The 27066-nt window shown below is 48.1% G+C and overlaps 1 protein-coding gene across 2 annotated transcripts in view; it reads left to right on the top strand.

Annotated features, from left to right (window-relative positions):
- Window positions 1-5277, top strand: part of LOC134984622 (zinc finger protein ZFP2-like) — a 43722-nt gene extending 38445 nt beyond the window's left edge. Inside the window, exon 6 of one of the 2 annotated variants that reach the window (XM_063950166.1) lies at window positions 2324-5277. In XM_063950166.1, coding sequence (XP_063806236.1) covers window positions 2324-3573 — 1250 coding nt within the window. In that variant the 3' untranslated portion in view covers window positions 3574-5277. The remainder of the gene's footprint in view (window positions 1-2323) is intronic. The other variant, XM_063950167.1, reaches the window with a different exon arrangement.
- The last annotated feature ends 21789 nt before the right edge of the window (window positions 5278-27066 follow it).

Below are 27066 nucleotides of genomic sequence, written 5' to 3' on the forward strand. Positions count from 1 at the left end.
ACCAAAACTCCCAGTACAGGAGGGAGAGTGCTAAGGTTCCTGCAGAAATGCTTGACCAAACATGAGGTACTTAGAGGCCAAAGTATAGAACTTATAAAACTTAGCAAACGTGTTCAACCCTGACCAAGTAGCTGCTCGACAAAGCTGAATAGACCGAGACACTCCGGGCAGCTGCCCAGGAAGAACCCACTTTACGGGTAGAGTGGGCCTGAACAGATTTTGGAATTGGCAGTCCTGCCGTGGAATAAACATGCTGGATAGTGAGCCTGATCCAGCGTGAATTGTCTGCTTAGAATCAGGACACCCAATCTTGTTGGGATCATAAAGTACAAATAGTGCGTCTGACTTCCTGTGACGAGTAGTTCTCTTCACATAGATTTTCAAAGCCTGCACGACATCCAAGGACTTTGAGGTAATTGAGGTGTCAGTAGCCACTGGCACCACAATAGGTTGGTTGAAAAGCCGACACAACCTTAGGGAGAAATTGCTGACGCGTTCTGAGCTCAGCTCTATCCTCATGGAAAATCAAGTAGGGGCTCTTGTGCGACAATGCGCCCAATTCTGACACACGTCTGGCAGAAGCCAAGGCCAACAACATGACCGTCTTCCAAGTAAGAAACTTTATGTCAACCTCCTGTAAAGGATCGAACCAATCCGATTGCAGGGACTGCAGCACCACATTAAGATACGAAGGTGCCATAGGAGGCACAAAGGGTGGTTGGATGTGCAGAACTCCTTTCAAGAAAGTCTGAACCTCAGGGATAGCAGCCAATTGTTTCTGGAAGAAAAAAGACACTGTCGAAAGCTGGACCTTGATGGAGCCCAAGCGTAGGCCAACATCCACACCCGACTTCAGAAAGAGGAGAAAATGTCCCTGTTGAAACTCCACCATAGGAAACTTCTTGGATTCACAACCAAGACACATACTTTTTCCAAATCCGATGGTAATGCTTAGACGTTACCCCCTTCCTAGCTTGGATCAGAGTAGGAATAACCTTATTCGGAATGCCCTTTCGAGCTAAGATCTGGTGTTCAACTTCTATGCCGTCAAACGTAGCTGCTGTAAGTCTTGATAGGCAAACAGCCCCTGCAGTAGAATGTCCTCTTGAAGAGGAAGAGGCCTCAGATCCTCCAGCAGTAATGCTAGAAGATCCACGTACCAAGCACGCCTTTGCCAGTTCAGAGCAATGACGGTCACTGGAACTCTTGATCTTTTTATTAGTTTGAGAATCCTTGGGATGAGTGGAAGTGGAGGGAACACATACACTGACTGACACCACTTTACTTTCTTCTGGCTTTGTTAGGGGGTGGTGGCCATGCTGCGGGAGTGAGCAGTCGCCTCGTGGTCTTGCGATCAGCACCCTCAGGAGCTCAGTGTCCTGTCAGCGGACTAGGGAACCATTAACTCTTCAGGAAGTTGGTTCCTATTCCCGACCTGACCCCCCCCCCCCCCCTAAGTCCCACGAAGCAGGGAGGTTGTTGCCAGCAGCCTTCCTGAAACCTAACTAACTCTAGAAAATAAAAAACTAATAAAACTCCTAGGAGATCCCCAAGCTGTGACTGGCTCCCCCGGGCATATTTTCTAAACTGATTCTGGCAGGAGTGGCATAGAGGGAGGGGCCAGCCCACACTATTAAACTCTTAAAGTGGCAGTGGCTCTCAAAGGACCCGTCTATACCCCATGGTACTAAATGGACCCCAGCATCCTCTAGGACGTCAGAGAAAGTAGATTATAACCTAGCAGGTGATGATGATGATTACAGGGTATCATATGGTGTATTGCATGTAAAGTACCTTGTTCCACACCTACTCTGCTGTAGCAATATACCTTATATAAGGGTAAGTAACACATGTACAGGCTTACCAGCGTATGAGCACACACATAAAGGAATACTACCTTACCAATGCTTCCAGGAGTAACATTAGGAGACATTTCTCTGATCCATCTACTCATATGACTGATGTTATTGTTCATCTAGAATCTCCAATTCATACGATATGTTCCCCATCCATTGTTTTACATTGGTGCTGACATAGGACTTGGCGAGTGACTACATCTCCATTTATACTTCATGGTTAGTTACCAGTACAAGAGAGAGAGATATCTAAGTCTTATAATATTACATTTGTTATTGTGAGTGTTCTCAGGAGGGTGGACACAATGATAGTCTGAGACACAATATTATAAAGCCTTCATTAAAAGTTATGTTTTATTATACACACACATTTACAATTAAGTGTCCCAGAAAGTCGTCTTCTATTGTTTACAAGATTAATATTGTTACAGAAAATGTCACATTTCCATAATGTATTTTATTTCCAGCAGATGGACACACAAGCAGGAATATCTCAGAAGGACATCTAATGTTATCCCCGAATTGTGACATAAAAGATAATGACAGTAGACAGGATTCTCCAGGAGCTAATCCCATTACCCCAATTATACATCTAGGTCTATCAGCTGGTCCCTCTGATCCTGGGAGATTTTCTCCTGATCACTCTGATATTGGTGCATCTGTTACAGCTCTGAGAGTAGATACAGAGTTTCCCTGTTCTATAGATGCCAAATGTTTTACACAGAACACAAAGCCTATTAACCCACGCACAGGTAAGGCAGGTGAAAGGCCACTGATATGTTCAGAGTTTGGGAAATGTTTTGCACACAAATCAGATCTTGTTACACATCACAGAAGTCACAAAGGTGAGAAGCCATTTTCTTGCTCTGAGTGTGGGAAAGGTTTTACCTGGAAATCCCACCTTGTTATACATCAGAGAAGTCACACAGGTGAGAAGCCTTTTCCATGTTCTGAGTGTGGAAAATGTTTTGCACACAAATCAGGTCTTGTTATACATCACAGAAGTCACACAGGTGAGGAGCCATATCCATGTTCTGAGTGTGGAAAATGTTTTGCACACAAATCACATCTTGTTATACATCAGCGAAGTCACACAGGTGAGAAGCCATTTTCTTGCTCTGAGTGTGGGAAATGTTGTGTAAGTAAATCACATCTTGTTATACATAACAGAAGTCACACAGGTGAGAAACCATTTTCTTGTTCTGAGTGTGGGAAATATTTTACACGGAAATCACATCTTGTTACACATCAGCAAAGTCACGCAGGTGAGAAGCCATTTCCATGTTCTGAGTGTGGAAATTGTTTTGCAAACAAATCAGATCTTGTTAGACATAACAGAAGTCACACAGGTGAGAAGCTGTTTTCCTGCTCTGAGTGTGGGAAATGTTTTGTATGTAAATCACATCTTGTTATACATCACAGAAGTCACACAGGTGAAAAGCCATTTTCTTGCTCTGAGTGTGGGAAATGTTTTACACAAAAATTAAATCTTGTTAGACATAACAAAAGTCACACAGGTGAGAAGCCATTTCCATGCTCTGAGTGTGGGAAATGTTTTGCTCACAAATTACATCTTGTTAGACATCAGAGAACTCACACAGGTGAGAAACCATTTTCTTGCTCTGAGTGTAGGAAATGTTTTACACGGAAATCACAACTTGTTACACATCAGCAAAGTCACACAGGTGAGAGTCCATTTCCAAACTCTGAGAAATAAATAAGCTCTTGTTGCACACAATAGACATCACTCAGGTGAGGAACCATTTTAATCTTCTGTAGTATACTCATTGCCATCGTTGTTCTTCAAGGTTCTTATCCTATCTCCTATGCTTTTTGCAATATACATGTTACCACTGGGTGAAATAATCAGATGGCATGCCCTCAACTACCACTGCTCTGTAGATGACCTGTCTTTTGCTCCAGGTACTGAGAATCCAGTACCAATCCTAAATGGTTGTCTAGCTGAGCTCCAGATGTGGGTGATGCCAGTTGGCTGTGACACAGTCCTGGTGAAACAGGTCCATATGGTAGAAGCTCACCAACAAAGGGCAGGGCTACAGCTCAGCTTTGCCTACCAACCAGACTTACGTTTAGGTGTTCAGAGTTACAAAATGCTGATCCTATGCGTAATCTTGGTGTCCTGGATGGCGGAGTGACACTTAGACATCACGTATCAGCCACAATCAGATCCTCATCTGAGGAACATAGCCAGACTCCAGCACTTATTTCCCTCAGAATATCTTCCTACAGTCATACATGCACTTGTATCATCACACATAGACTACTGCAATGTCCTCTACCTGGGTCACCCAGCAAAATAATTGCACCGCTTGTAGCTTGTACAGAATGCAGCAACCAGGCTATTACCTAACCAGCCCGTTCCTGCCACATAACACCCATTCTCTGCTCCCTTCACCGGCTGCCTGTAAGATGGTGACTCTATTACATAATCTTACAGACTCTCCCAGCCCTACATGACCAGGGTCCATGGTAACAGAAGCAGCTTCTGCCTCCTTACTGCCCTGCTTGCTTACTTCCATCTGGAGACAAAGGAATGTTACCAGCAGTACCAAGAATCCCCAAGCAGTTCTGAGATGTCAGAGGGGCAGAGAGGGTGGTGGCAGTAGTGCTGCAGCGGGGGCTGCCGGAGGCACTGTCTGTGGGTAATATTGTCCCCAAGCAGCGCTAAGGTGTCAGAGGGGGAGACAGGGCAGTGGCAGTAGTGGGGGAGGATAAGGAGGGTGGCAGTAGTGACAGAGGACAAGGTGGGTGGCAGTTGTGGGGTGAGATGTGGCAGTAGTGGGGGGGGGAGACAGTGTGGATGGCTGCAGTGCAGTACCAGGGGCTGCTGGAGACAGTAACGAGGTGTATGGGTCCCGCACAGAATCAGTTGATAATTAGACTTAGTGATGATTATACTTCCTTATTTCTAATTAATCCCTTGTATGTGTTACTGTTATTTGCTGTGTCAGCCTTTATGTGTGTTCTGTGTAATAATCCTGAAAGTAGTGCTGCTACCGATCTCGTATCATTTGTAGTAACTTTGAAAATATGAGATATGAGGTGCACTCTGGAAGCTTACAGGGGGTTAATCAGAGATGATCGCAGATGTGACATCATGCAGCCCCTGGAAAATGGTCCTGGCCCGCCTGCGTTTACCCCTCAGGGATGCGACCGCAATGTGTGTGCACGGCCGCTGCGCATGTGTATTTTGCCACCACCAGCAAACTGCTGGGGGCCGCTATTGCGGCTGGGTCTGAATGACCCCCATAGGGTTTTAGCTCTTCTGATATGTATCTGTTTTACTTACCTGCAATACTATAATGTAACTTGAATTGTTTCTGTGCTTTAAGGATATTTTATCCATGTTGTGCAGAGTAAAGTATTTTTTAAGTTTAAAATATAGAGAAAAATCTGTGTATTAAAGATATGAAATGAAGTTAAAAACAAAAGATTTCCGTTGTCTTTTTATGTGTCTGTGTATTATCTTATTTCCAGATAATTGTCGCTATGGTGACAGAAACAATTTCCTGTTAATGTGTCACTTGTATTGTTACTTTTGTGTCCAGCGGGTGGGCTCGGAAATGTTATCCTTTTCCTTGCAGCCCCAGTTGCAGGAGAAAATGAAGGAGGAGCTGGCGACGGGTCACGTTCCACTTGAGTTGACAATTTTCTCACCAGCAGGTCTTTTCCCCTCTGCAGACTTGTGTCCGGAAAGAGAGATACAACGTAGGCTTTAAACCTAGGATCGAGCACGGTGGCCAAAATGTAGTGTTCTGATTTCAACAGATTGTCAACCCTTGAATCCTGGCAAAGCGAATGAAGGGCTCCATCCACAAGTGTTTCCAGGGAAGACGTTAAATCCGAGGGACTATGCACAGGCCCAAATGATAATTGTTTTATGATCCTTCTATGTATGAACCAACCGATAGAGGGAATAATCCAAAAGTGTTAATACCAAAGATTAGCTAATCAGGTTGGAGGTGCGCCATTAAGCAAATTGCAATGACTGGTTAGGGGGTTTAGAAAAAACACTAGTGGGCTTATATCTAAAGAAGCCTTAATGTGTGGTGCACTCTTTTCTTTATGTTTCAGGGCAAAGATTTTTCAATAGGCAAGACATAAGGCAATTGATTGTCAGAATGGAAAGACAAATACTTGATAAAGCCTATTGTTTATCTTATAACATTCACTATATATTGGTAAGAGACTCAGTACACAATTGGCGTACGGGGTACCGTAATGGTACGCACTTAGCGTAGCAGATGCTAGACCGTGAGTGCGACGCACGAGCGACACATACGCTCACGGGTTTACGCTTGGTATCGAGCACACTATAGGCGGCCAACTACCGTAATGCTATGCTACTAGCGTAGCGGACGCTGTGCCCACGAGAGGAACACGAGCGGCGCAGACGCTCACGGGATGACACAGTAAACCTTGTTAGCAATACACTGAAAGGATATACTTATACTGTAAACCTTAGTACTGTATTACTGTAATGATATAACGCTTCTTAACCTTGTTAATATAAAAGCTGCTTGAGCGATTTAGACGCTCAGAGTACCCTTAGCAATGTAATGATAAACACACAATACCTTGTAAGGTTCCAAAACCTTTATCTAGATGATTTTAGTATGTAAAAAGGGGAAAACAGTTACAGCTTATACACTACAAAACTAACATTAATACCTAAACAGAATAACTATACATAAATATACAATATCGACACAATCGCAAATAATAACAGAGAGAAAGAGTAAATGGCTAACACAGAAGGAGAACAAGATGGTCACAGAAAAACTTACACACGTGGGGATGAATCGCAAGCGCAGTCCTGGACCAGGGACCCAGCCTTCAGTGTGAAAACCTTGCAGAGTCTTGTGTGACCAAGCCTATTGCAAGCTATATTTATTTACTAACTCAAGACATTCTACAATAGATACTGTGTGCTCTCTTTCCATTGGTTAGGGGGTGGGACATGTACTGCACCTGGGATCATTGGTTAGTTCAAGAAGTGGGCGATGGCTAGGACTTGTTAGTATTCTAAATTCCTCTTTGTCTGGTTATATTGAGGAAAGCTATTGTTTTGGATCTTCCAAACAAACTCTGTCTCTGGGCTTTGTTCACCCCACTGTCCCCTCCTTCAGTTGAGACAATGACATCTCAGCACTCATTCTTCTGGAGAGAAACCTGGTCCTATTCATAAATAAAGGTGTAAGCCCTCTTCATAGAATCTCAAAGCTTAGTGTAAATAAGGCCATTGTGTCTTAGTCTGCGGGAAATTCATGTCTGCATTCCATTCACTTACCCTCCACTTATGTGTAATTTATAGATAAAATACAATTTATTTTCTACTTCTGGCAATAACTATGCAAAGGAATATGCGAATCTTTCCTAACTATCATAGGAATATTACCCTTAAAATTCTCTACAGCTGGATACTAAACACAACTGTTCAACCCCTATCTGACCCTTCGTATCATGCAAAGAGGAATCCCTCTGTCCAAAAACCGTTTATACTAAACAAACTTACTGACATTGTTAAGGGGTATATTATCTACAAAACGCCCTATAAAGGTTAAATATGTTGCGATCGAGTCAGACAGCTGGACTGGAGTGACACAGAGAGGAATGAGACCAGAACACAAACCCTCAAGTCATAGCAGCGCTCTGCTGGGCATAAGGCAGTGCCTGAGATAAAGGAGCTGGTGTATTTACTATTTATATGCTCCCCCTTGGTACCAGTACAGGCTGTGTAGCAGGGTCTGTGGAGGAGCAGTGCTCTGCTGGGCATAAGCCAGTGCCTGAGATAAAGGAGCTGGTGTATTTACTATTTATATGCTCCCCCCTGGTACCAGTACAAGGCTGTGTAGCAGGGTCTGTGGAGGAGCAGTGCTCTGCTGGACATAAGCCAGTGCCTGAGATAAAGGAGCTGGTGTATTTACTATTTATATGCTCCTCCCTGGTACCAGTACAAGGCTGTGTAGCAGGGTCTGTGGAGGAGCAGTGCTCTGCTGGGCATAAGCCAGTGCCTGAGATAAAGGAGCTGGTGTATTTACTATTTATATGCTCCCCCTTGGTACCAGTACAGGCTGTGTAGCAGGGTCTGTGGAGGAGCAGTGCTCTGCTGGGCATAAGCCAGTGCCTGAAATAAAGGAGCTGGTGTATTTACTATTTATATGCTCCCCCTGGTACCAGTACAAGGCAATGTAGCAGGGTCTGTGGAGGAGCAGCGCTCTGCTGGGCATAAGCCAGTGCCTGAGATAAAGGAGCTGGTGTATTTACTATTTATATGCTCCCCCTGGTACCAGTACAAGGCTGTGTAGCAGGGTCTGTGGAGGAGCAGTGCTCTGCTGGGCATAAGCCAGTGCCTGAGATAAAGGAGCTGGTGTATTTACTATTTATATGCTCCCCATTGGTATCAGTACAAGGCTGTGTAGCAGGGTCTGTGGAGGAGTAGTGCTCTGCTGGGCATAAGCCAGTGCCTGAGATAAAGGAGCTGGTGTATTTACTATTTATATGCTCCCCCCTGGTACCAGTACAAGGCTGTGTAGCAGGGTCTGTGGAGGAGCAGTGCTCTGCTGGGCATAAGCCAGTGCCTGAGATAAAGGAGCTGGTGTATTTACTATGTATATGCTCCCCCCTGGTACCAGTACAAGGCTGTGTAGCAGGGTCTGTGGAGGAGCAGTGCTCTGCTGGGCATAAGCCAGTGCCTGAGATAAAGGAGCTGGTGTATTTACTATTTATATGCTCTCCCTGGTACCAGTACAAGGCTGTGTAGCAGGGTCTGTGGAGGAGCAGCGCTCTGCTGGGCATAAGCCAGTGCCTGAGATAAAGGAGCTGGTGTATTTACTATTTATATGCTCCCCCCTGGTACCAGTACAAGGCTGTGTAGCAGGGTCTGTGGAGGAGCAGCGCTCTGCTGGGCATAAGCCAGTGCCTGAGATAAAGGAGCTGGTGTATTTACTATTTATATGCTCCTCCCTGGTACCAGTACAAGGCTGTGTAGCAGGGTCTGTGGAGGAGCAGTGCTCTGCTGGGCATAAGCCAGTGCCTGAGATAAAGGAGCTGGTGTATTTACTATTTATATGCTCCCCCTGGTACCAGTACAGGCTGTGTAGCAGAGTCTGTGGAGGAGCAGTGCTCTGCTGGGCATAAGCCAGTGCCTGAGATAAAGGAGCTGGTGTATTTACTATTTATATGCTCCCCCTGGTACCAGTACAGGCTGTGTAGCAGGGTCTGTGGAGGAGCAGTGCTCTGCTGGGCATAAGCCAGTGCCTGAGATAAAGGAGCTGGTGTATTTACTATTTATATGCTCCCCCCTGGTACCAGTACAAGGCTGTGTAGCAGGGTCTGTGGAGGAGCAGTGCTCTGCTGGGCATAAGCCAGTGCCTGAGATAAAGGAGCTGGTGTATTTACTATTTATATGCTCCCCCTGGTATCAGTACAAGGCTGTGTAGCAGGGTCTGTGGAGGAGCAGTGCTCTGCTGGACATAAGCCAGTGCCTGAGATAAAGGAGCTGGTGTATTTACTATTTATATGCTCCCCCCTGGTACCAGTACAAGGCTGTGTAGCAGGGTCTGGGAGGAGCAGTGCTCTGCTGGGCATAAGCCAGTGCCTGAGATAAAGGAGCTGGTGTATTTACTATTTATATGCTCCCCCCTGGTACCAGTACAAGGCTGTGTAGCAGGGTCTGTGGAGGAGCAGTGCTCTGCTGGGCATAAGCCAGTGCCTGAGATAAAGGAGCTGGTGTATTTACTATTTATATGCTCCCCCTGGTATCAGTACAAGGCTGTGTAGCAGGGTCTGTGGAGGAGTAGTGCTCTGCTGGGCATAAGCCAGTGCCTGAGATAAAGGAGCTGGTGTATTTACTATTTATATGCTCCCCCCTGGTACCAGTACAGGGCTGTGTAGCAGGGTCTGTGGAGGAGCAGTGCTCTGCTGGGGATAAGCCAGTGCCTGAGATAAAGGAGCTGGTGTATTTACTATTTATATGCTCCCCCTGGTACCAGTACAGGCTGTGTAGCAGGGTCTGTGGAGGAGCAGCGCTCTGCTGGGCATAAGCCAGTGCCTGAGATAAAGGAGCTAGTGTATTTACTATTTATATGCTCCCCCTTGGTACCAGTACAGGCTGTGTAGCAGGGTCTGTGGAGGAGCAGTGCTCTGCTGGGCATAAGCCAGTGCCTGAGATAAAGGAGCTGGTGTATTTACTATTTATATGCTCCTCCCTGGTACCAGTACAAGGCTGTGTAGCAGGGTCTGTGGAGGAGCAGTGCTCTGCTGGGCATAAGCCAGTGCCTGAGATAAAGGAGCTGGTGTATTTACTATTTATATGCTCCCCCATGGTACCAGTACAAGGCTGTGTAGCAGGGTCTGGGGAGGAGCAGCGCTCTGCTGGGCATAAGCCAGTGCCTGAGATAAAGGAGCTGGTGTATTTACTATTTATATGCTCCCCCCTGGTACCAGTACAAGGCTGTGTAGCAGGGTCTGTGGAGGAGCAGTGCTATGCTGGGCATAAGCCAGTGCCTGAGATAAAGGAGCTGGTGTATTACTATTTATATGCTCCCCCCTTGGTACCAGTACAGGCTGTGTAGCAGGGTGTGTGGAGGAGCAGTGCTCTGCTGGGCATAAGCCAGTGCCTGAGATAAAGGAGCTGGTGTATTTACTATTTATATGCTCCCCCCTGGTACCAGTACAGGCTGTGTAGCAGGGTCTGTGGAGGAGCAGCGCTCTGCTGGACATAAGCCAGTGCCTGAGATAAAGGAGCTGGTGTATGTACTATTTATATGCTCCCCCTTGGTACCAGTACAGGCTGTGTATCAGGGTCTGTGGAGGAGCAGCGCTCTGCTGGGCATAAGCCAGTGCCTGAGATAAAGGAGCTGGTGTATTTACTATTTATATGCTCCCCCTTGGTACCAGTACAGGCTGTGTAGCAGGGTCTGTGGAGGAGCAGTGTTCTGCTGGGCATAAGCCAGTGCCTGAGATAAAGGAGCTGGTGTATTTACTATTTATATGCTCCCCCTGGTACCAGTACAGGCTGTGTAGCAGGGTCTGTGGAGGAGCAGTGCTCTGCTGGGCATAAGCCAGTGCCTGAGATAAAGGAGCTGGTGTATTTACTATTTATATGCTCCCCCTGGTACCAGTACAAGGCTGTGTAGCAGGGTCTGTGGAGAAGTAGTGCTCTGCTGGGCATAAGCCAGTGCCTGAGATAAAGGAGCTGGTGTATTTACTATTTATATGCTCCCCCTTGGTACCAGTACAAGGCTGTGTAGCAGGGTCTGTGGAGGAGCAGTGCTCTGCTGGACATAAGCCAGTGCCTGAGATAAAGGAGCTGGTGTATTTACTATTTATATGCTCCCCCCTGGTACCAGTACAGGCTGTGTAGCAGGGTCTGTGGAGGAGCAGCGCTCTGCTGGGCATAAGCCAGTGCCTGAGATAAAGGAGCTGGTGTATTTACTATTTATATGCTCCCCCCTGGTACCAGTACAAGGCTGTGTAGCAGGGTCTGTGGAGGAGCAGTGCTCTGCTGGACATAAGCCAGTGCCTGAGATAAAGGAGCTGGTGTATGTACTATTTATATGCTCCCCCCTGGTACCAGTACAGGCTGTGTAGCAGGGTCTGTGGAGGAGCAGTGCTCTGCTGGACATAAGCCAGTGCCTGAGATAAAGGAGCTGGTGTATTTACTATTTAGATGCTCCCCCCTGGTACCAGTACAAGGCTGTGTAGCAGGGTCTGTGGAGGAGCAGTGCTCTGCTGGGCATAAGCCAGTGCCTGAGATAAAGGAGCTGGTGTATTTACTATTTATATGCTCCCCCCTGGTACCAGTACAGGCTGTGTAGCAGGGTCTGTGGAGGAGCAGCGCTCTGCTGGACATAAGCCAGTGCCTGAGATAAAGGAGCTGGTGTATTTACTATTTATATGCTCCCCCCTGGTACCAGTACAAGGCTGTGTAGCAGGGTCTGTGGAGGAGCAGTGCTCTGCTGGACATAAGCCAGTGCCTGAGATAAAGGAGCTGGTGTATGTACTATTTATATGCTCCCCCTGGTACCAGTACAAGGCTGTGTAGCAGGGTCTGTGGAGGAGCAGTGCTCTGCTGGGCATAAGCCAGTGCCTGAGATAAAGGAGCTGGTGTATTTACTATTTATATGCTCCCCCCTGGTACCAGTACAGGCTGTGTAGCAGGGTCTGTGGAGGAGCAGCGCTCTGCTGGACATAAGCCAGTGCATGAGATAAAGGAGCTGGTGTATTTACTATTTATATGCTCCCCCCTGGTACCAGTACAAGGCTGTGTAGCAGGGTCTGGGGAGGAGCAGTGCTCTGTTGGGCATAAGCCAGTGCCTGAGATAAAGGAGCTGGTGTATTTACTATTTATATGCTCCCCCCTGGTACCAGTACAGGCTGTGTAGCAGGGTCTGTGGACGAGCAGTGCTCTGCTGGACATAAGCCAGTGCCTGATATAAAGGAGCTGGTGTATTTACTATTTATATGCTCCCCCCTGGTACCAGTACAAGGCTGTGTAGCAGGGTCTGTGGAGGAGCAGTGCTCTGCTGGGCATAAGCCAGTGCCTGAGATAAAGGAGATGGTGTATTTACTATTTATATGCTCCCCCTTGGTACCAGTACAGGCTGTGTAGCAGGGTCTGTGGAGGAGCAGTGCTCTGCTGGGCATAAGCCAGTGCCTGAGATAAAGGAGCTGGTGTATTTACTATTTATAAGCTCCCCCCTGGTACCAGTACAAGGCTGTGTAGCAGGGTCTGTGGAGGAGCAGTGCTCTGCTGGGCATAAGCCAGTGCCTGAGATAAAGGAGCTGGTGTATTTACTATTTATATGCTCCCCCTGGTACCAGTACAGGCTGTGTAGCAGGGTCTGTGGAGGAGCAGCGCTGTGCTGGACATAAGCCAGTGTCTGAGATAAAGGAGCTGGTGTATTTACTATTTATATGCTCCCCCCTGGTACCAGTACAAGGCTGTGTAGCAGGGTCTGTGGAGGAGCAGTGCTCTGCTGGGCATAAGCCAGTGCCTGAGATAAAGGAGCTGGTGTATTTACTATTTATATGCTCCCCCTTGGTACCAGTACAAGGCTGTGTAGCAGGGTCTGTGGAGGAGCAGCGCTCTGCTGGACATAAGCCAGTGCCTGAGATAAAGGAGCTGGTGTATTTACTATTTATATGCTCCCCCCTGGTACCAGTACAAGGCTGTGTAGCAGGGTCTGTGGAGGAGCAGCGCTCTGCTGGACATAAGCCAGTGCCTGAGATAAAGGAGCTGGTGTATTTACTATTTATATGCTCCCCCCTGGTACCAGTACAGGCTGTGTAGCAGGGTCTGTGGGGGAGCAGTGCTCTGCTGGACATAAGCCAGTGCCTGAGATAAAGGAGCTAGTGTATTTACTATTTATATGCTCCCCCTGGTACCAGTACAAGGCTGTGTAGCAGGGTCTGTGGAGGAGCAGCGCTCTGCTGGACATAAGCCAGTGCCTGAGATAAAGGAGCTGGTGTATTTACTATTTATATGCTCCCCCCTGGTACCAGTACAGGCTGTGTAGCAGGGTCTGTGGGGGAGCAGTGCTCTGCTGGACATAAGCCAGTGCCTGAGATAAAGGAGCTAGTGTATTTACTATTTATATGCTCCCCCTGGTACCAGTACAAGGCTGTGTAGCAGGGTCTGTGGAGGAGCAGTGCTCTGCTGGGCATAAGCCAGTGCCTGAGATAAAGGAGCTGGTGTATTTACTATGTATATGCTCCCCCCTGGTACCAGTACAGGGCTGTGTAGCAGGGTCTGTGGAGGAGCAGTGCTCTGCTGGGCATAAGCCAGTGCCTGAGATAAAGGAGCTGGTGTATTTACTATTTATATGCTCCCCCCTGGTACCAGTACAAGGCTGTATAGCAGGGTTGTGGAGGAGCAGCGCTCTGCTGGGCATAAGCCAGTGCCTGAGATAAAGGAGCTGGTGTATTTACTATTTATATGCTCCCCCCTGGTACCAGTACAGGCTGTGTAGCAGGGTCTGTGGAGGAGCAGCGCTCTGCTGGGCATAAGCCAGTGCCTGAGATAAAGGAGCTGGTGTATTTACTATTTATATGCTCCCCCTTGGTACCAGTACAAGGCTGTATAGCAGGGTCTGTGGAGGAGCAGCGCTCTGCTGGGCATAAGCCAGTGCCTGAGATAAAGGAGCTGGTGTATTTACTATTTATATGCTCCCCCCTGGTACCAGTACAAGGCTGTGTAGCAGGGTCTGTGGAGGAACAGTGCTCTGCTGGGCATAAGCCAGTGCCTGAGATAAAGGAGCTGGTGTATTTACTATTTATATGCTCCCCCCTGGTACCAGTACAAGGCTGTGTAGCAGGGTCTGTGGAGGAGCAGTGCTCTGCTGGGCATAAGCCAGTGCCTGAGATAAAGGAGCTGGTGTATTTACTATTTATATGCTCCCCCTTGGTACCAGTACAAGGCTGTATAGCAGGGTCTGTGGAGGAGCAGCGCTCTGCTGGGCATAAGCCAGTGCCTGAGATAAAGGAGCTGGTGTATTTACTATTTATATGCTCCCCCCTGGTACCAGTACAAGGCTGTATAGCAGGGTTGTGGAGGAGCAGCGCTCTGCTGGGCATAAGCCAGTGCCTGAGATAAAGGAGCTGGTGTATTTACTATTTATATGCTCCCCCCTGGTACCAGTACAGGCTGTGTAGCAGGGTCTGTGGAGGAGCAGCGCTCTGCTGGGCATAAGCCAGTGCCTGAGATAAAGGAGCTGGTGTATTTACTATTTATATGCTCCCCCTTGGTACCAGTACAAGGCTGTATAGCAGGGTCTGTGGAGGAGCAGCGCTCTGCTGGGCATAAGCCAGTGCCTGAGATAAAGGAGCTGGTGTATTTACTATTTATATGCTCCCCCCTGGTACCAGTACAAGGCTGTGTAGCAGGGTCTGTGGAGGAACAGTGCTCTGCTGGGCATAAGCCAGTGCCTGAGATAAAGGAGCTGGTGTATTTACTATTTATATGCTCCCCCCTGGTACCAGTACAAGGCTGTGTAGCAGGGTCTGTGGAGGAGCAGTGCTCTGCTGGGAATAAGCCAGTGCCTGAGATAAAGGAGCTGGTGTATTTACTATTTCTATGCTCCCCCTTGGTACCAGTACAAGGCTGTGTAGCAGGGTCTGTGGAGGAGCAGCGCTCTGCTGGGCATAAGCCAGTGCCTGAGATAAAGGAGCTGGTGTATTTACTATTTATATGCTCCCCCCTGGTACCAGTACAGGCTGTGTAGCAGGGTCTGTGGAGGAGCAGCGCTCTGCTGGGCATAAGCCAGTGCCTGAGATAAAGGAGCTGGTGTATTTACTATTTATATGCTCCCCCTTGGTACCAGTACAAGGCTGTATAGCAGGGTCTGTGGAGGAGCAGCGCTCTGCTGGACATAAGCCAGTGCCTGAGATAAAGGAGCTGGTGTATTTACTATTTATATGCTCCCCCCTGGTACCAGTACAAGGCTGTGTAGCAGGGTCTGTGGAGGAGCAGTGCTCTGCTGGGCATAAGCCAGTGCCTGAGATAAAGGAGCTGGTGTATTTACTATTTATATGCTCCCCCCTGGTACCAGTACAGGGCTGTGTAGCAGGGTCTGTAGAGGAGCAGTGCTCTGCTGGGCATAAGCCAGTGCCTGAGATAAAGGAGCTGGTGTATTTATTATTTATATGCTCCCCCCTGGTACCAGTACAGGCTGTGTAGCAGGGTCTGGGGAGGAGCAGTGCTCTGCTGGGCATAAGCCAGTGCCTGAGATAAAGGAGCTGGTGTATTTACTATTTATATGCTCCCCCCCTGGTACCAGTACAGGCTGTGTAGCAGGGTCTGTGGAGGAGCAGCGCTCTGATGGACATAAGCCAGTGCCTGAGATAAAAGAGCTGGTGTATTTACTATTTATATGCTCCCCCCTGGTACCAGTACAGGCTGTGTAGCAGGGTCTGGGGAGGAGCAGTGCTCTGCTGGGCATAAGCCAGTGCCTGAGATAAAGGAGCTGGTGTATTTACTATTTATATGCTCCCCCCTGGTACCAGTACAAGGCTGTGTAGCAGGGTCTGTGGAGGAGCAGCGCTCTGCTGGGAATAAGCCAGTGCCTGAGATAAAGGAGCTGGTGTATTTACTATTTATATGCTCCCCCTTGGTACCAGTACAGGCTGTGTAGCAGGGTCTGTGGAGGAGCAGTGCTCTGCTGGGTATAAGCCAGTGCCTGAGATAAAGGAGCTGGTGTATTTACTATTTATATGCTCCCCCCTGGTACCAGTACAAGGCTGTGTAGCAGGGTCTGTGGAGGAGCAGTGCTCTGCTGGGCATAAGCCAGTGCCTGAGATAAAGGAGCTGGTGTATTTACTATTTATATGCTCCCCCTTGGTACCAGTACAAGGCTGTGTAGCAGGGTCTGTGGAGGAGCAGTGCTCTGCTGGGCATAAGCCAGTGCCTGAGATAAAGGAGCTGGTGTATTTACTATTTATATGCTCCCCCCTGGTACCAGTACAAGGCTGTGTAGCAGGGTCTGTGGAGGAGCAGTGCTCTGCTGGGCATAAGCCAGTGCCTGAGATAAAGGAGCTGGTGTATTTACTATTTATATGCTCCCCCCTGGTACCAGTACAAGGCTGTGTAGCAGGGTCTGTGGAGGAGCAGTGCTCTGCTGGGCATAAGCCAGTGCCTGAGATAAAGGAGCTGGTGTATTTACTATTTATATGCTCCCCCCTGGTACCAGTACAAGGCTGTGTAGCAGGGTCTGTGGAGGAGCAGTGCTCTGCTGGACATAAGCCAGTGCCTGAGATAAAGGAGCTGGTGTATTTACTATTTATATGCTCCCCCCTGGTACCAGTACAGGCTGTGTAGCAGGGTCTGTGGAGGAGCAGTGCTCTGCTGGGCATAAGCCAGTGCCTGAGATAAAGGAGCTGGTGTATTTACTATTTATATGCTCCCCCTGGTACCAGTACAAGGCTGTGTAGCAGGGTCTGGGAGGAGCAGTGCTCTGCTGGACATAAGCCAGTGCCTGAGATAAAGGAGCTGGTGTATTTACTATTTATATGCTCCCCCCTGGTACCAGTACAGGCTGTGTAGCAGGGTCTGTAGAGGAGCAGTGCTCTGCTGGGCATAAGCCAGTGCCTGAGATAAAGGAGCTGGTGTATTTACTATTTATATGCTCCCCCCTGGTACCAGTACAAGGCTGTGTAGCAGGGTCTGGGGAGGAGCAGTGCTCTGCTGGACATAAGCCAGTGCCTGAGATAAAGGAGCTGGTGTATTTACTATTTATATGCTCCCCCTGGTACCAGTACAAGGCTGTGTAGCAGGGTCTGTGGAGGAGCAGTGCTCTGCTGGGCATAAGCCAGTGCCTGAGATAAAGGAGCTGGTGTATTTACTATTTATATGCTCCCCCCTGGTACCAGTACAGGCTGTGTAGCAGGGTCTGTGGAGGAGCAGCGCTCTGCTGGACATAAGCCAGTGCCTGAGATAAATGAGCTGGTGTATTTACTATTTATATGCTCCCCCCTGGTACCAGTACAGGCTGTGTAGCAGGGTCTGGGGAGGAGCAGTGCTCTGCTGGGCATAAGCCAGTGCCTGAGATAAAGGAGCTGGTGTATTTACTATTTATATGCTCCCCCCTGGTACCAGTACAAGGCTGTGTAGCAGGGTCTGTGGAGGAGCAGCGCTCTGCTGGGAATAAGCCAGTGCCTGAGATAAAGGAGCTGGTGTATTTACTATTTATATGCTCCCCCTTGGTACCAGTACAGGTTGTGTAGCAGGGTCTGTGGAGGAGCAGTGCTCTGCTGGGTATAAGCCAGTGCCTGAGATAAAGGAGCTGGTGTATTTACTATTTATATGCTCCCCCCTGGTACCAGTACAAGGCTGTGTAGCAGGGTCTGTGGAGGAGCAGTGCTCTGCTGGGCATAAGCCAGTGCCTGAGATAAAGGAGCTGGTGTATTTACTATTTATATGCTCCCCCCTGGTACCAGTACAGGCTGTGTAGCAGGGTCTGTGGAGGAGCAGTGCTCTGCTGGGCATAAGCCAGTGCCTGAGATAAAGGAGCTGGTGTATTTACTATTTATATGCTCCCCCTGGTACCAGTACAAGGCTGTGTAGCAGGGTCTGTGGAGGAGCAGTGCTCTGCTGGACATAAGCCAGTGCCTGAGATAAAGGAGCTGGTGTATTTACTATTTATATGCTCCCCCCTGGTACCAGTACAGGCTGTGTAGCAGGGTCTGTGGAGGAGCAGCGTTCTGCTGGGCATAAGCCAGTGCCTGAGATAAAGGAGCTGGTGTATTTACTATTTATATGCTCCCCCTGGTACCAGTACAAGGCTGTGTAGCAGGGTCTGTGGAGGAGCAGTGCTCTGCTGGACATAAGCCAGTGCCTGAGATAAAGGAGCTGGTGTATTTACTATTTATATGCTCCCCCCTGGTACCAGTACAGGCTGTGTAGCAGGGTCTGTGGAGGAGCAGTGCTCTGCTGGGCATAAGCCAGTGCCTGAGATAAAGGAGCTGGTGTATTTACTATTTATATGCTCCCCCCTGGTACCAGTACAGGCTGTGTAGCAGGGTCTGTGGAGGAGCAGTGCTGTGCTGGACATAAGCCAGTGCCTGAGATAAAGGAGCTGGTGTATTTACTATTTATATGCTCCCCCCTGGTACCAGTACAAGGCTGTGTAGCAGGGTCTGTGGAGGAGCAGCGCTCTGCTGGGCATAAGCCAGTGCCTGAGATAAAGGAGCTGGTGTATTTATTATTTATATGCTCCCCCCTGGTACCAGTACAAGGCTGTGTAGCAGGGTCTGTGGAGGAGCAGTGCTCTGCTGGGCATAAGCCAGTGCCTGAGATAAAGGAGCTGGTGTATTTACTATTTATATGCTCCCCCTGGTACCAGTACAGGCTGTGTAGCAGGGTCTGTGGAGGAGCAGTGCTCTGCTGGACATAAGCCAGTGCCTGAGATAAAGGAGCTGGTGTATTTACTATTTATATGCTCCCCCCTGGTACCAGTACAAGGCTGTGTAGCAGGGTCTGTGGAGGAGCAGCGCTCTGCTGGGCATAAGCCAGTGCCTGAGATAAAGGAGCTGGTGTATTTACTATTTATATGCTCCCCCCTGGTACCAGTACAAGGCTGTGTAGCAGGGTCTGTGGAGGAGCAGTGCTCTGCTGGGCATAAGCCAGTGCCTGAGATAAAGGAGCTGGTGTATTTACTATTTATATGCTCCCCCCTGGTACCAGTACAAGGCTGTGTAGCAGGGTCTGTGGAGGAGCAGTGCTCTGCTGGGCATAAGCCAGTGCCTGAGATAAAGGAGCTGGTGTATTTACTATTTATATGCTCCCCCTTGGTACCAGTACAAGGCTGTGTAGCAGGGTCTGTGGAGGAGCAGCGCTCTGCTGGACATAAGCCAGTGCCTGAGATAAAGGAGCTGGTGTATTTACTATTTATATGCTCCCCCCTGGTACCAGTACAAGGCTGTGTAGCAGGGTCTGTGGAGGAGCAGCGCTCTGCTGGACATAAGCCAGTGCCTGAGATAAAGGAGCTGGTGTATTTACTATTTATATGCTCCCCCCTGGTACCAGTACAGGCTGTGTAGCAGGGTCTGTGGGGGAGCAGTGCTCTGCTGGACATAAGCCAGTGCCTGAGATAAAGGAGCTAGTGTATTTACTATTTATATGCTCCCCCTGGTACCAGTACAAGGCTGTATAGCAGGGTCTGTGGAGGAGCAGCGCTCTGCTGGGCATAAGCCAGTGCCTGAGATAAAGGAGCTGGTGTATTTACTATTTATATGCTCCCCCCTGGTACCAGTACAGGCTGTGTAGCAGGGTCTGTGGAGGAGCAGCGCTCTGCTGGGCATAAGCCAGTGCCTGAGATAAAGGAGCTGGTGTATTTACTATTTATATGCTCCCCCTTGGTACCAGTACAAGGCTGTATAGCAGGGTCTGTGGAGGAGCAGCGCTCTGCTGGGCATAAGCCAGTGCCTGAGATAAAGGAGCTGGTGTATTTACTATTTATATGCTCCCCCCTGGTACCAGTACAAGGCTGTGTAGCAGGGTCTGTGGAGGAACAGTGCTCTGCTGGGCATAAGCCAGTGCCTGAGATAAAGGAGCTGGTGTATTTACTATTTATATGCTCCCCCCTGGTACCAGTACAAGGCTGTGTAGCAGGGTCTGTGGAGGAGCAGTGCTCTGCTGGGCATAAGCCAGTGCCTGAGATAAAGGAGCTGGTGTATTTACTATTTATATGCTCCCCCCTGGTACCAGTACAGGGCTGTGTAGCAGGGTCTGTGGAGGAGCAGCGCTCTGCTGGACATAAGCCAGTGCCTGAGATAAAGGAGCTGGTGTATTTATTATTTATATGCTCCCCCCTGGTACCAGTACAGGCTGTGTAGCAGGGTCTGGGGAGGAGCAGCGCTCTGCTGGGCATAAGCCAGTGCCTGAGATAAAGAAGCTGGTGTATTTACTATTTATATGCTCCCCCCCTGGTACCAGTACAGGCTGTGTAGCAGGGTCTGTGGAGGAGCAGCGCTCTGCTGGACATAAGCCAGTGCCTGAGATAAAGGAGCTGGTGTATTTACTATTTATATGCTCCCCCCTGGTACCAGTACAGGCTGTGTAGCAGGGTCTGGGGAGGAGCAGTGCTCTGCTGGGCATAAGCCAGTGCCTGAGATAAAGGAGCTGGTGTATTTACTATTTATATGCTCCCCCCTGGTACCAGTACAAGGCTGTGTAGCAGGGTCTGTGGAGGAGCAGCGCTCTGCTGGGAATAAGCCAGTGCCTGAGATAAAGGAGCTGGTGTATTTACTATTTATATGCTCCCCCTTGGTACCAGTACAGGCTGTGTAGCAGGGTCTGTGGAGGAGCAGTGCTCTGCTGGGTATAAGCCAGTGCCTGAGATAAAGGAGCTGGTGTATTTACTATTTATATGCTCCCCCCTGGTACCAGTACAAGGCTGTGTAGCAGGGTCTGTGGAGGAGCAGTGCTCTGCTGGGCATAAGCCAGTGCCTGAGATAAAGGAGCTGGTGTATTTACTATTTATATGCTCCCCCTTGGTACCAGTACAAGGCTGTGTAGCAGGGTCTGTGGAGGAGCAGTGCTCTGCTGGGCATAAGCCAGTGCCTGAGATAAAGGAGCTGGTGTATTTACTATTTATATGCTCCCCCCTGGTACCAGTACAAGGCTGTGTAGCAGGGTCTGTGGAGGAGCAGCGCTCTGCTGGGCATAAGCCAGTGCCTGAGATAAAGGAGCTGGTGTATTTACTATTTATATGCTCCCCCCTGGTACCAGTACAAGGCTGTGTAGCAGGGTCTGTGGAGGAGCAGTGCTCTGCTGGGCATAAGCCAGTGCCTGAGATAAAGGAGCTGGTGTATTTACTATTTATATGCTCCCCCTGGTACCAGTACAAGGCTGTGTAGCAGGGTCTGGGAGGAGCAGTGCTCTGCTGGACATAAGCCAGTGCCTGAGATAAAGGAGCTGGTGTATTTACTATTTATATGCTCCCCCCTGGTACCAGTACAGGCTGTGTAGCAGGGTCTGTAGAGGAGCAGTGCTCTGCTGGGCATAAGCCAGTGCCTGAGATAAAGGAGCTGGTGTATTTACTATTTATATGCTCCCCCCTGGTACCAGTACAGGCTGTGTAGCAGGGTCTGGGGAGGAGCAGTGCTCTGCTGGGCATAAGCCAGTGCCTGAGATAAAGGAGCTGGTGTATTTACTATTTATATGCTCCCCCCTGGTACCAGTACAGGCTGTGTAGCAGGGTCTGTGGAGGAGCAGCGCTCTGCTGGACATAAGCCAGTGCCTGAGATAAAGGAGCTGGTGTATTTACTATTTATATGCTCCCCCCTGGTACCAGTACAGGCTGTGTAGCAGGGTCTGGGGAGGAGCAGTGCTCTGCTGGGCATAAGCCAGTGCCTGAGATAAAGGAGCTGGTGTATTTACTATTTATATGCTCCCGCCTGGTACCAGTACAAGGCTGTGTAGCAGGGTCTGTGGAGGAGCAGTGCTCTGCTGGGCATAAGCCAGTGCCTGAGATAAAGGAGCTGGTGTATTTACTATTTATATGCTCCCCCTGGTACCAGTACAAGGCTGTGTAGCAGGGTCTGTGGAGGAGCAGTGCTCTGCTGGACATAAGCCAGTGCCTGAGATAAAGGAGCTGGTGTATTTACTATTTATATGCTCCCCCCTGGTACCAGTACAGGCTGTGTAGCAGGGTCTGTGGAGGAGCAGTGCTCTGCTGGGCATAAGCCAGTGCCTGAGATAAAGGAGCTGGTGTATTTACTATTTATATGCTCCCCCCTGGTACCAGTACAAGGCTGTGTAGCAGGGTCTGTGGAGGAGCAGCGCTCTGCTGGGAATAAGCCAGTGCCTGAGATAAAGGAGCTGGTGTATTACTATTTATATGCTCCCCCTGGTACCAGTATAGGCTGTGTAGCAGGGTCTGTGGAGGAGCAGTGCTCTGCTGGGCATAAGCCAGTGTCTGAGATAAAGGAGCTGGTGTATTTACTATTTATATGCTCCCCCTTGGTACCAGTACAAGGCTGTGTAGCAGGGTCTGTGGAGGAGCAGTGCTCTGCTGGGCATAAGCCAGTGCCTGAGATAAAGGAGCTGGTGTATTTACTATTTATATGTGAAGGGTTAAATATACTCTGTCATTGTGCATTGTGTAAATATTGTTTCTTTTTCTTTTGCCTTGGATTTAGCTTGCATTGCATAAAATGAATATAGCTCCACCCATAGTTTGTTGGGAACTGTGTGAAATCACCACCCCTAGATGAAGTACTAGGCTGTATCCTACATCCCCCCATGTAGCCTGTTTTACCCCTCCTATGCAGTAAAGTTAAACCAATAAAGTATTTACTTTTGCCTACCCCTCCCTGGACATTCCAATCCCTCCCTAGACAATGATGCCTTATATACCATTGTTATGAACAATAAACGCAGAGTGATTCTTAACTACATGGTGTCGTGTATTATCTGTAACGTTAAGGATTGCTCTCACTGACGTCAGTGGCCACCAAATCGAGGGGTACAAGAAGAGGCTGATTTTCCTTTCAAAGTGGGGGCTCAGTCCTGGATTCAGTTGATCGCCCCCGAACCGGTAAGATAGAGAATTCATTGTCTGTCTTTTCCGTAAGGGATTGCGTTCAAACACTGAATTTGAACTCGCTCCGTGTTCCGGGAACACGTGACAAGGTAATATTTAAGTCCGGGACTTAATATTACGTAGTTTTATGTAAGGCATAAAACAGGTATCAGGGATACCATATAATCTTTAATGTCTGGGACTTAAAGATACGTCTGAGAAAAGCGCAATTCTCCAAAGACGTTAGTATCTGGGATACTTTAAAAAAAAAAAAAATAGACCTGGGGTCTATACGTAACGTAGAAAATACCCCGATTTGATCGCCTATATATTCTTGTATGTTTGTAGTGTGATAAGTTCTTATGTTTGGTCCAGACGGCTGGTAAGTTTTCGTCTGCCAGATATCTTTACTCAAAACACTTTTCTTGCTTCCTGTTTAAAACGCTGTATTTTTTCTGACATCTTGTACGAAGGTAAGCGTACCCGTCAAAAGATTTCATGTTCTCATTATACAGATAATATTGTGATATTGTCAATGACTAATTAACTGGTGTTAACTAATGCATGCATAGAAAGTTTTTGTAAATTGCATTTTTTTTGTTGTGAAATTGCATAGAAAGTCTTTTTGTTGTGAAATTGTATAGAAGGTTTTTTTTAAACTGCATTTTTGTTGTGATATTGCATAGACAGTTGTTGTAAGTTGTTGTGGAAATTGCGTAGAAAGCTGGTGTAGATTGTATTCTTTACTATGGGAGGGGGTCAGAGTAAAACAGTCATTTATCCTCCACCTTTACCAGGGGAGACATGTAAGGAATATGTTGCCCGTAACTCCACCACAGATTATTATTTAGTTAACCCTTGGGTGGATAACTTAGCAGGATGGACAGAGAAAGTTGGCAGCCCCAGTCCATTCCCCCGTGACGGTATTAATTATCCCTTTTATATGGACATGGTCAAAGGTCTTTGTCTGGAAGACAAGGAAGCCTGGCCATGGTATGATCATGACCCACAATGGGACATGACATATATGCGTGCTGGAGGAGAGCAATGGCTCACGATAGCACCTCATTGGTATGACAAGAATATCAAGCAGAAACAGCGTAGAATAAAATCTGTAACTTCCAGACTGCATAAAGCTGAGGAATTTAGAAGCAACAAGTTTCTGAAAAATTCTTCTCCCCCGCCTTACACTCCCCTATATCCCTCCTTAAAAGACACAGATCTTTTAGCTGCAATTGCTTTGTCACGAATGCCAATGCAAGGAGGAGGGGGAGGAGGAGGAGGGGAAGGAGGCTCAGGAGGCTCTGAAGGAGAAATAGCCCCCCCTGACAGTACCCTCCACATAGACGTAACCACCCCCGCCCCTAGTGCCCCTACTCCTAACAGACAAACCGCCTCCCGCCGCAACGCTGACTTAACTATTGCTACTGACAACCCTCTCACCCCCTCCACAACGCGATCCGGCACTGGTTTCCTCGGTGTCGCCACCCACCTGCCCTTCATGACAGTAGGGGATCAGTTGTTAAAGAAACCCATTGAAATAGAGGATTTAGACAGAATTGTTAAGAACTGTCCCAAACCCACTGTTGCACCTGACGGCTGCATAGCTTACTTGAAAAAGGCTTGCACAGGACGCAGCTATACTCAAGAAGATATGAAGCTGATCATAGATGGGGTTATAGACCATTACAACGGGTGGGATTGGAAAAAGATTCCCACCATAAACACTCCTACCATCCTTAACGATGCCGTTCGCTACCCTCTCAATACTGGGGACGGTGTAACGGAGATGTGGAAGGAAATTGAGACCCATATGAAAGAGATTTTTAAAACCCGGGCTTCTCTTCCTATTGCCGTAGCATGTAAACAAAAGCCCACTGAAACTGTCACTGAGTTTTGGAAGAGGTTTAAAAAGTGTTGGTCTGAAGATGCAGGTCTTACTCTTGTAGATACAGACCATTTACTAATTTCTACCTTTGTAAATAACTTGTTGCCATCTGTTATGGTCCCTGTTAAGCAAGGTGTTTCTTCCTGGACCTCTGATAATATTAAGGAATTTGAAAAGCACTTATATGAAAAGGAAGCTGCAGGATGCTTTGATGTTAAAAAACCCTTGCAGAATGCCCCAACCCATAGTTTCCAAAATCAGAGAGGTCGGGGAGATAGACGCCAGCAGCACTCCACTGGCCCACCCCGCAATCCAGCCCGATATCAAAACCCACCAGCCCGATATCAAAACCCACAAGCCAGGCCACCCCACCCCCCTGACTCTGCCAGCAGGAAACAAACCTCCTGCTTCAACTGTGGAAGGGACGATCACTGGGCAAGGGATTGCCCTTGTCCCCCACAAAACCACCGACAGCCCCAAGCTCCGGCTCCCTCCCAGGATCATCCCCGACAATCACACAACAACCCCTTTCAGGATCATGTACGATTCCGGGTTGACTGGCAGGATCCCTCCCACTGACGGGGCCCGGAGGAGGGTATCCCAGCCTTTGCCCAGCTCACCAGACACTGGAAGGACCCACCGCTACTAACCTTGATTATAGGAAAGAGAGCAATCCCTTTCCTGGTAGATAGCGGGGCAACTACTAGTGTTTTGTGTGTCGACCTGTACGACGGTCACTTGGAAAAGACTGCTCCTTCAATGGGAATCAATGGGATACCCACAGATGCTTACCTGACAGATGCCCTTAGTGTCAGAACCACGGGAGGCACATATATGGGTAAACACAATTTCACTGTAATACCTGAATGTCCAATTAATCTTCTGGGAAGGGATCTTCTTAGCAAACTCGAAATCTCCATTCTCCCTTCACCCACTGGCAGTGGCCTGGAGGTTGAGTCCCCACACCTACCGGTGTGGGAAGCAACAGACATTACACCTGATTTTGACAAAGTAAACCCTGCTCTATGGTCGGAGGGTCCCTATGACACTGGCCTCATTCCTTGCACACCATATAGAGCAACCCTGAAACCTGACACACAACCTGTCTATCAAAAGCAATACCCCTTGTCACAAGAGAAGGTTGAAGGTCTTAGACCAATGATACAACAGTTTCTCCAACAAGGCATTCTCAGACACGTAATTTCACCTTACTGCACACCAGTCAACCCAGTTGCTAAGTCAGATGGCAGTGTAAGGTTTGTACAAGACCTTAGGGCAATTAACCAACTCATTGTGCCTATAGCACCCATTGTACCTGACATTAACTCACTCATTTCAGCTATCCCTGCAGATGCTGCATTTTTTTCGGTAATTGATTTAAAAAATGCATTTTTTAGCATTCCAGTGGATGCACAGACACAGTTACTTTTTGCATTTTCTTTTGAGGGCAAGCAACTCACCTGGTGTCGTTTACCCCAGGGCTTCATTGACGCACCTGTTGTGTATAGCATTGTACTCCAGGCCACATTGGGGCCCTGGCAACCTCACCATGGTTCAGTCCTGCTACAGTATGCAGATGATCTGCTGCTCTGTAGTCAAACTGAGGAGGCCTGCCGGGAGGATGGTATATCACTGTTAAACTGGCTCTGTGAATGTGGACACAAGGTGTCCAAAACAAAAATGCAATGGTGTAAGAAGCATGTGGATTACTTAGGTTTTGTGCTCACTCAGGGGGAAAGGAAGGTCAGTCCACAGCGCATTCAGTCTGTATTGGGCCTGGTCACCCCAACTACCCAGAAAGAACTGCTGTCTTTTCTGGGTATGGTAAATTACTGCAGACAGTGGATATCTGATTGTTCCTATTATGATAACATTTTGAGACAAGCCACACTGAAAGACAAACCTAATATTGTACAATGGTCACAAGAAATGTTAACTGCATATGAAAGCTTAAAGTGTATGTTAATGAAAAGTCCGGCACTTGGCCTCCCCAACTATGTACTACCTTTTCATTTGTTTGCAAGGGACAACTGTAAAACCATGGCGGGGGTGCTCACACAGTTTCATGGAGGAAAGTTGCGCCCAGTGGCATTTTTTTCCAAAGTAATGCCTGTCACTGTGCAAGGTATGCCTGCTTGCCTCAGGGCACTTGCAGCCTGTGCAATGGTAACTGAAATGGCCACCACACTCACCCTAGGCCACACAACAATACTTCACACCACTCATGATGTTCTAACCATTTTAAAAGGGTTACACACACAACACATGTCAGCTCAGC

Source organism: Pseudophryne corroboree (assembly GCF_028390025.1).
Source record: "Pseudophryne corroboree isolate aPseCor3 chromosome 3 unlocalized genomic scaffold, aPseCor3.hap2 SUPER_3_unloc_7, whole genome shotgun sequence".
In the NCBI taxonomy this organism is placed as follows: domain Eukaryota; kingdom Metazoa; phylum Chordata; class Amphibia; order Anura; family Myobatrachidae; genus Pseudophryne; species Pseudophryne corroboree.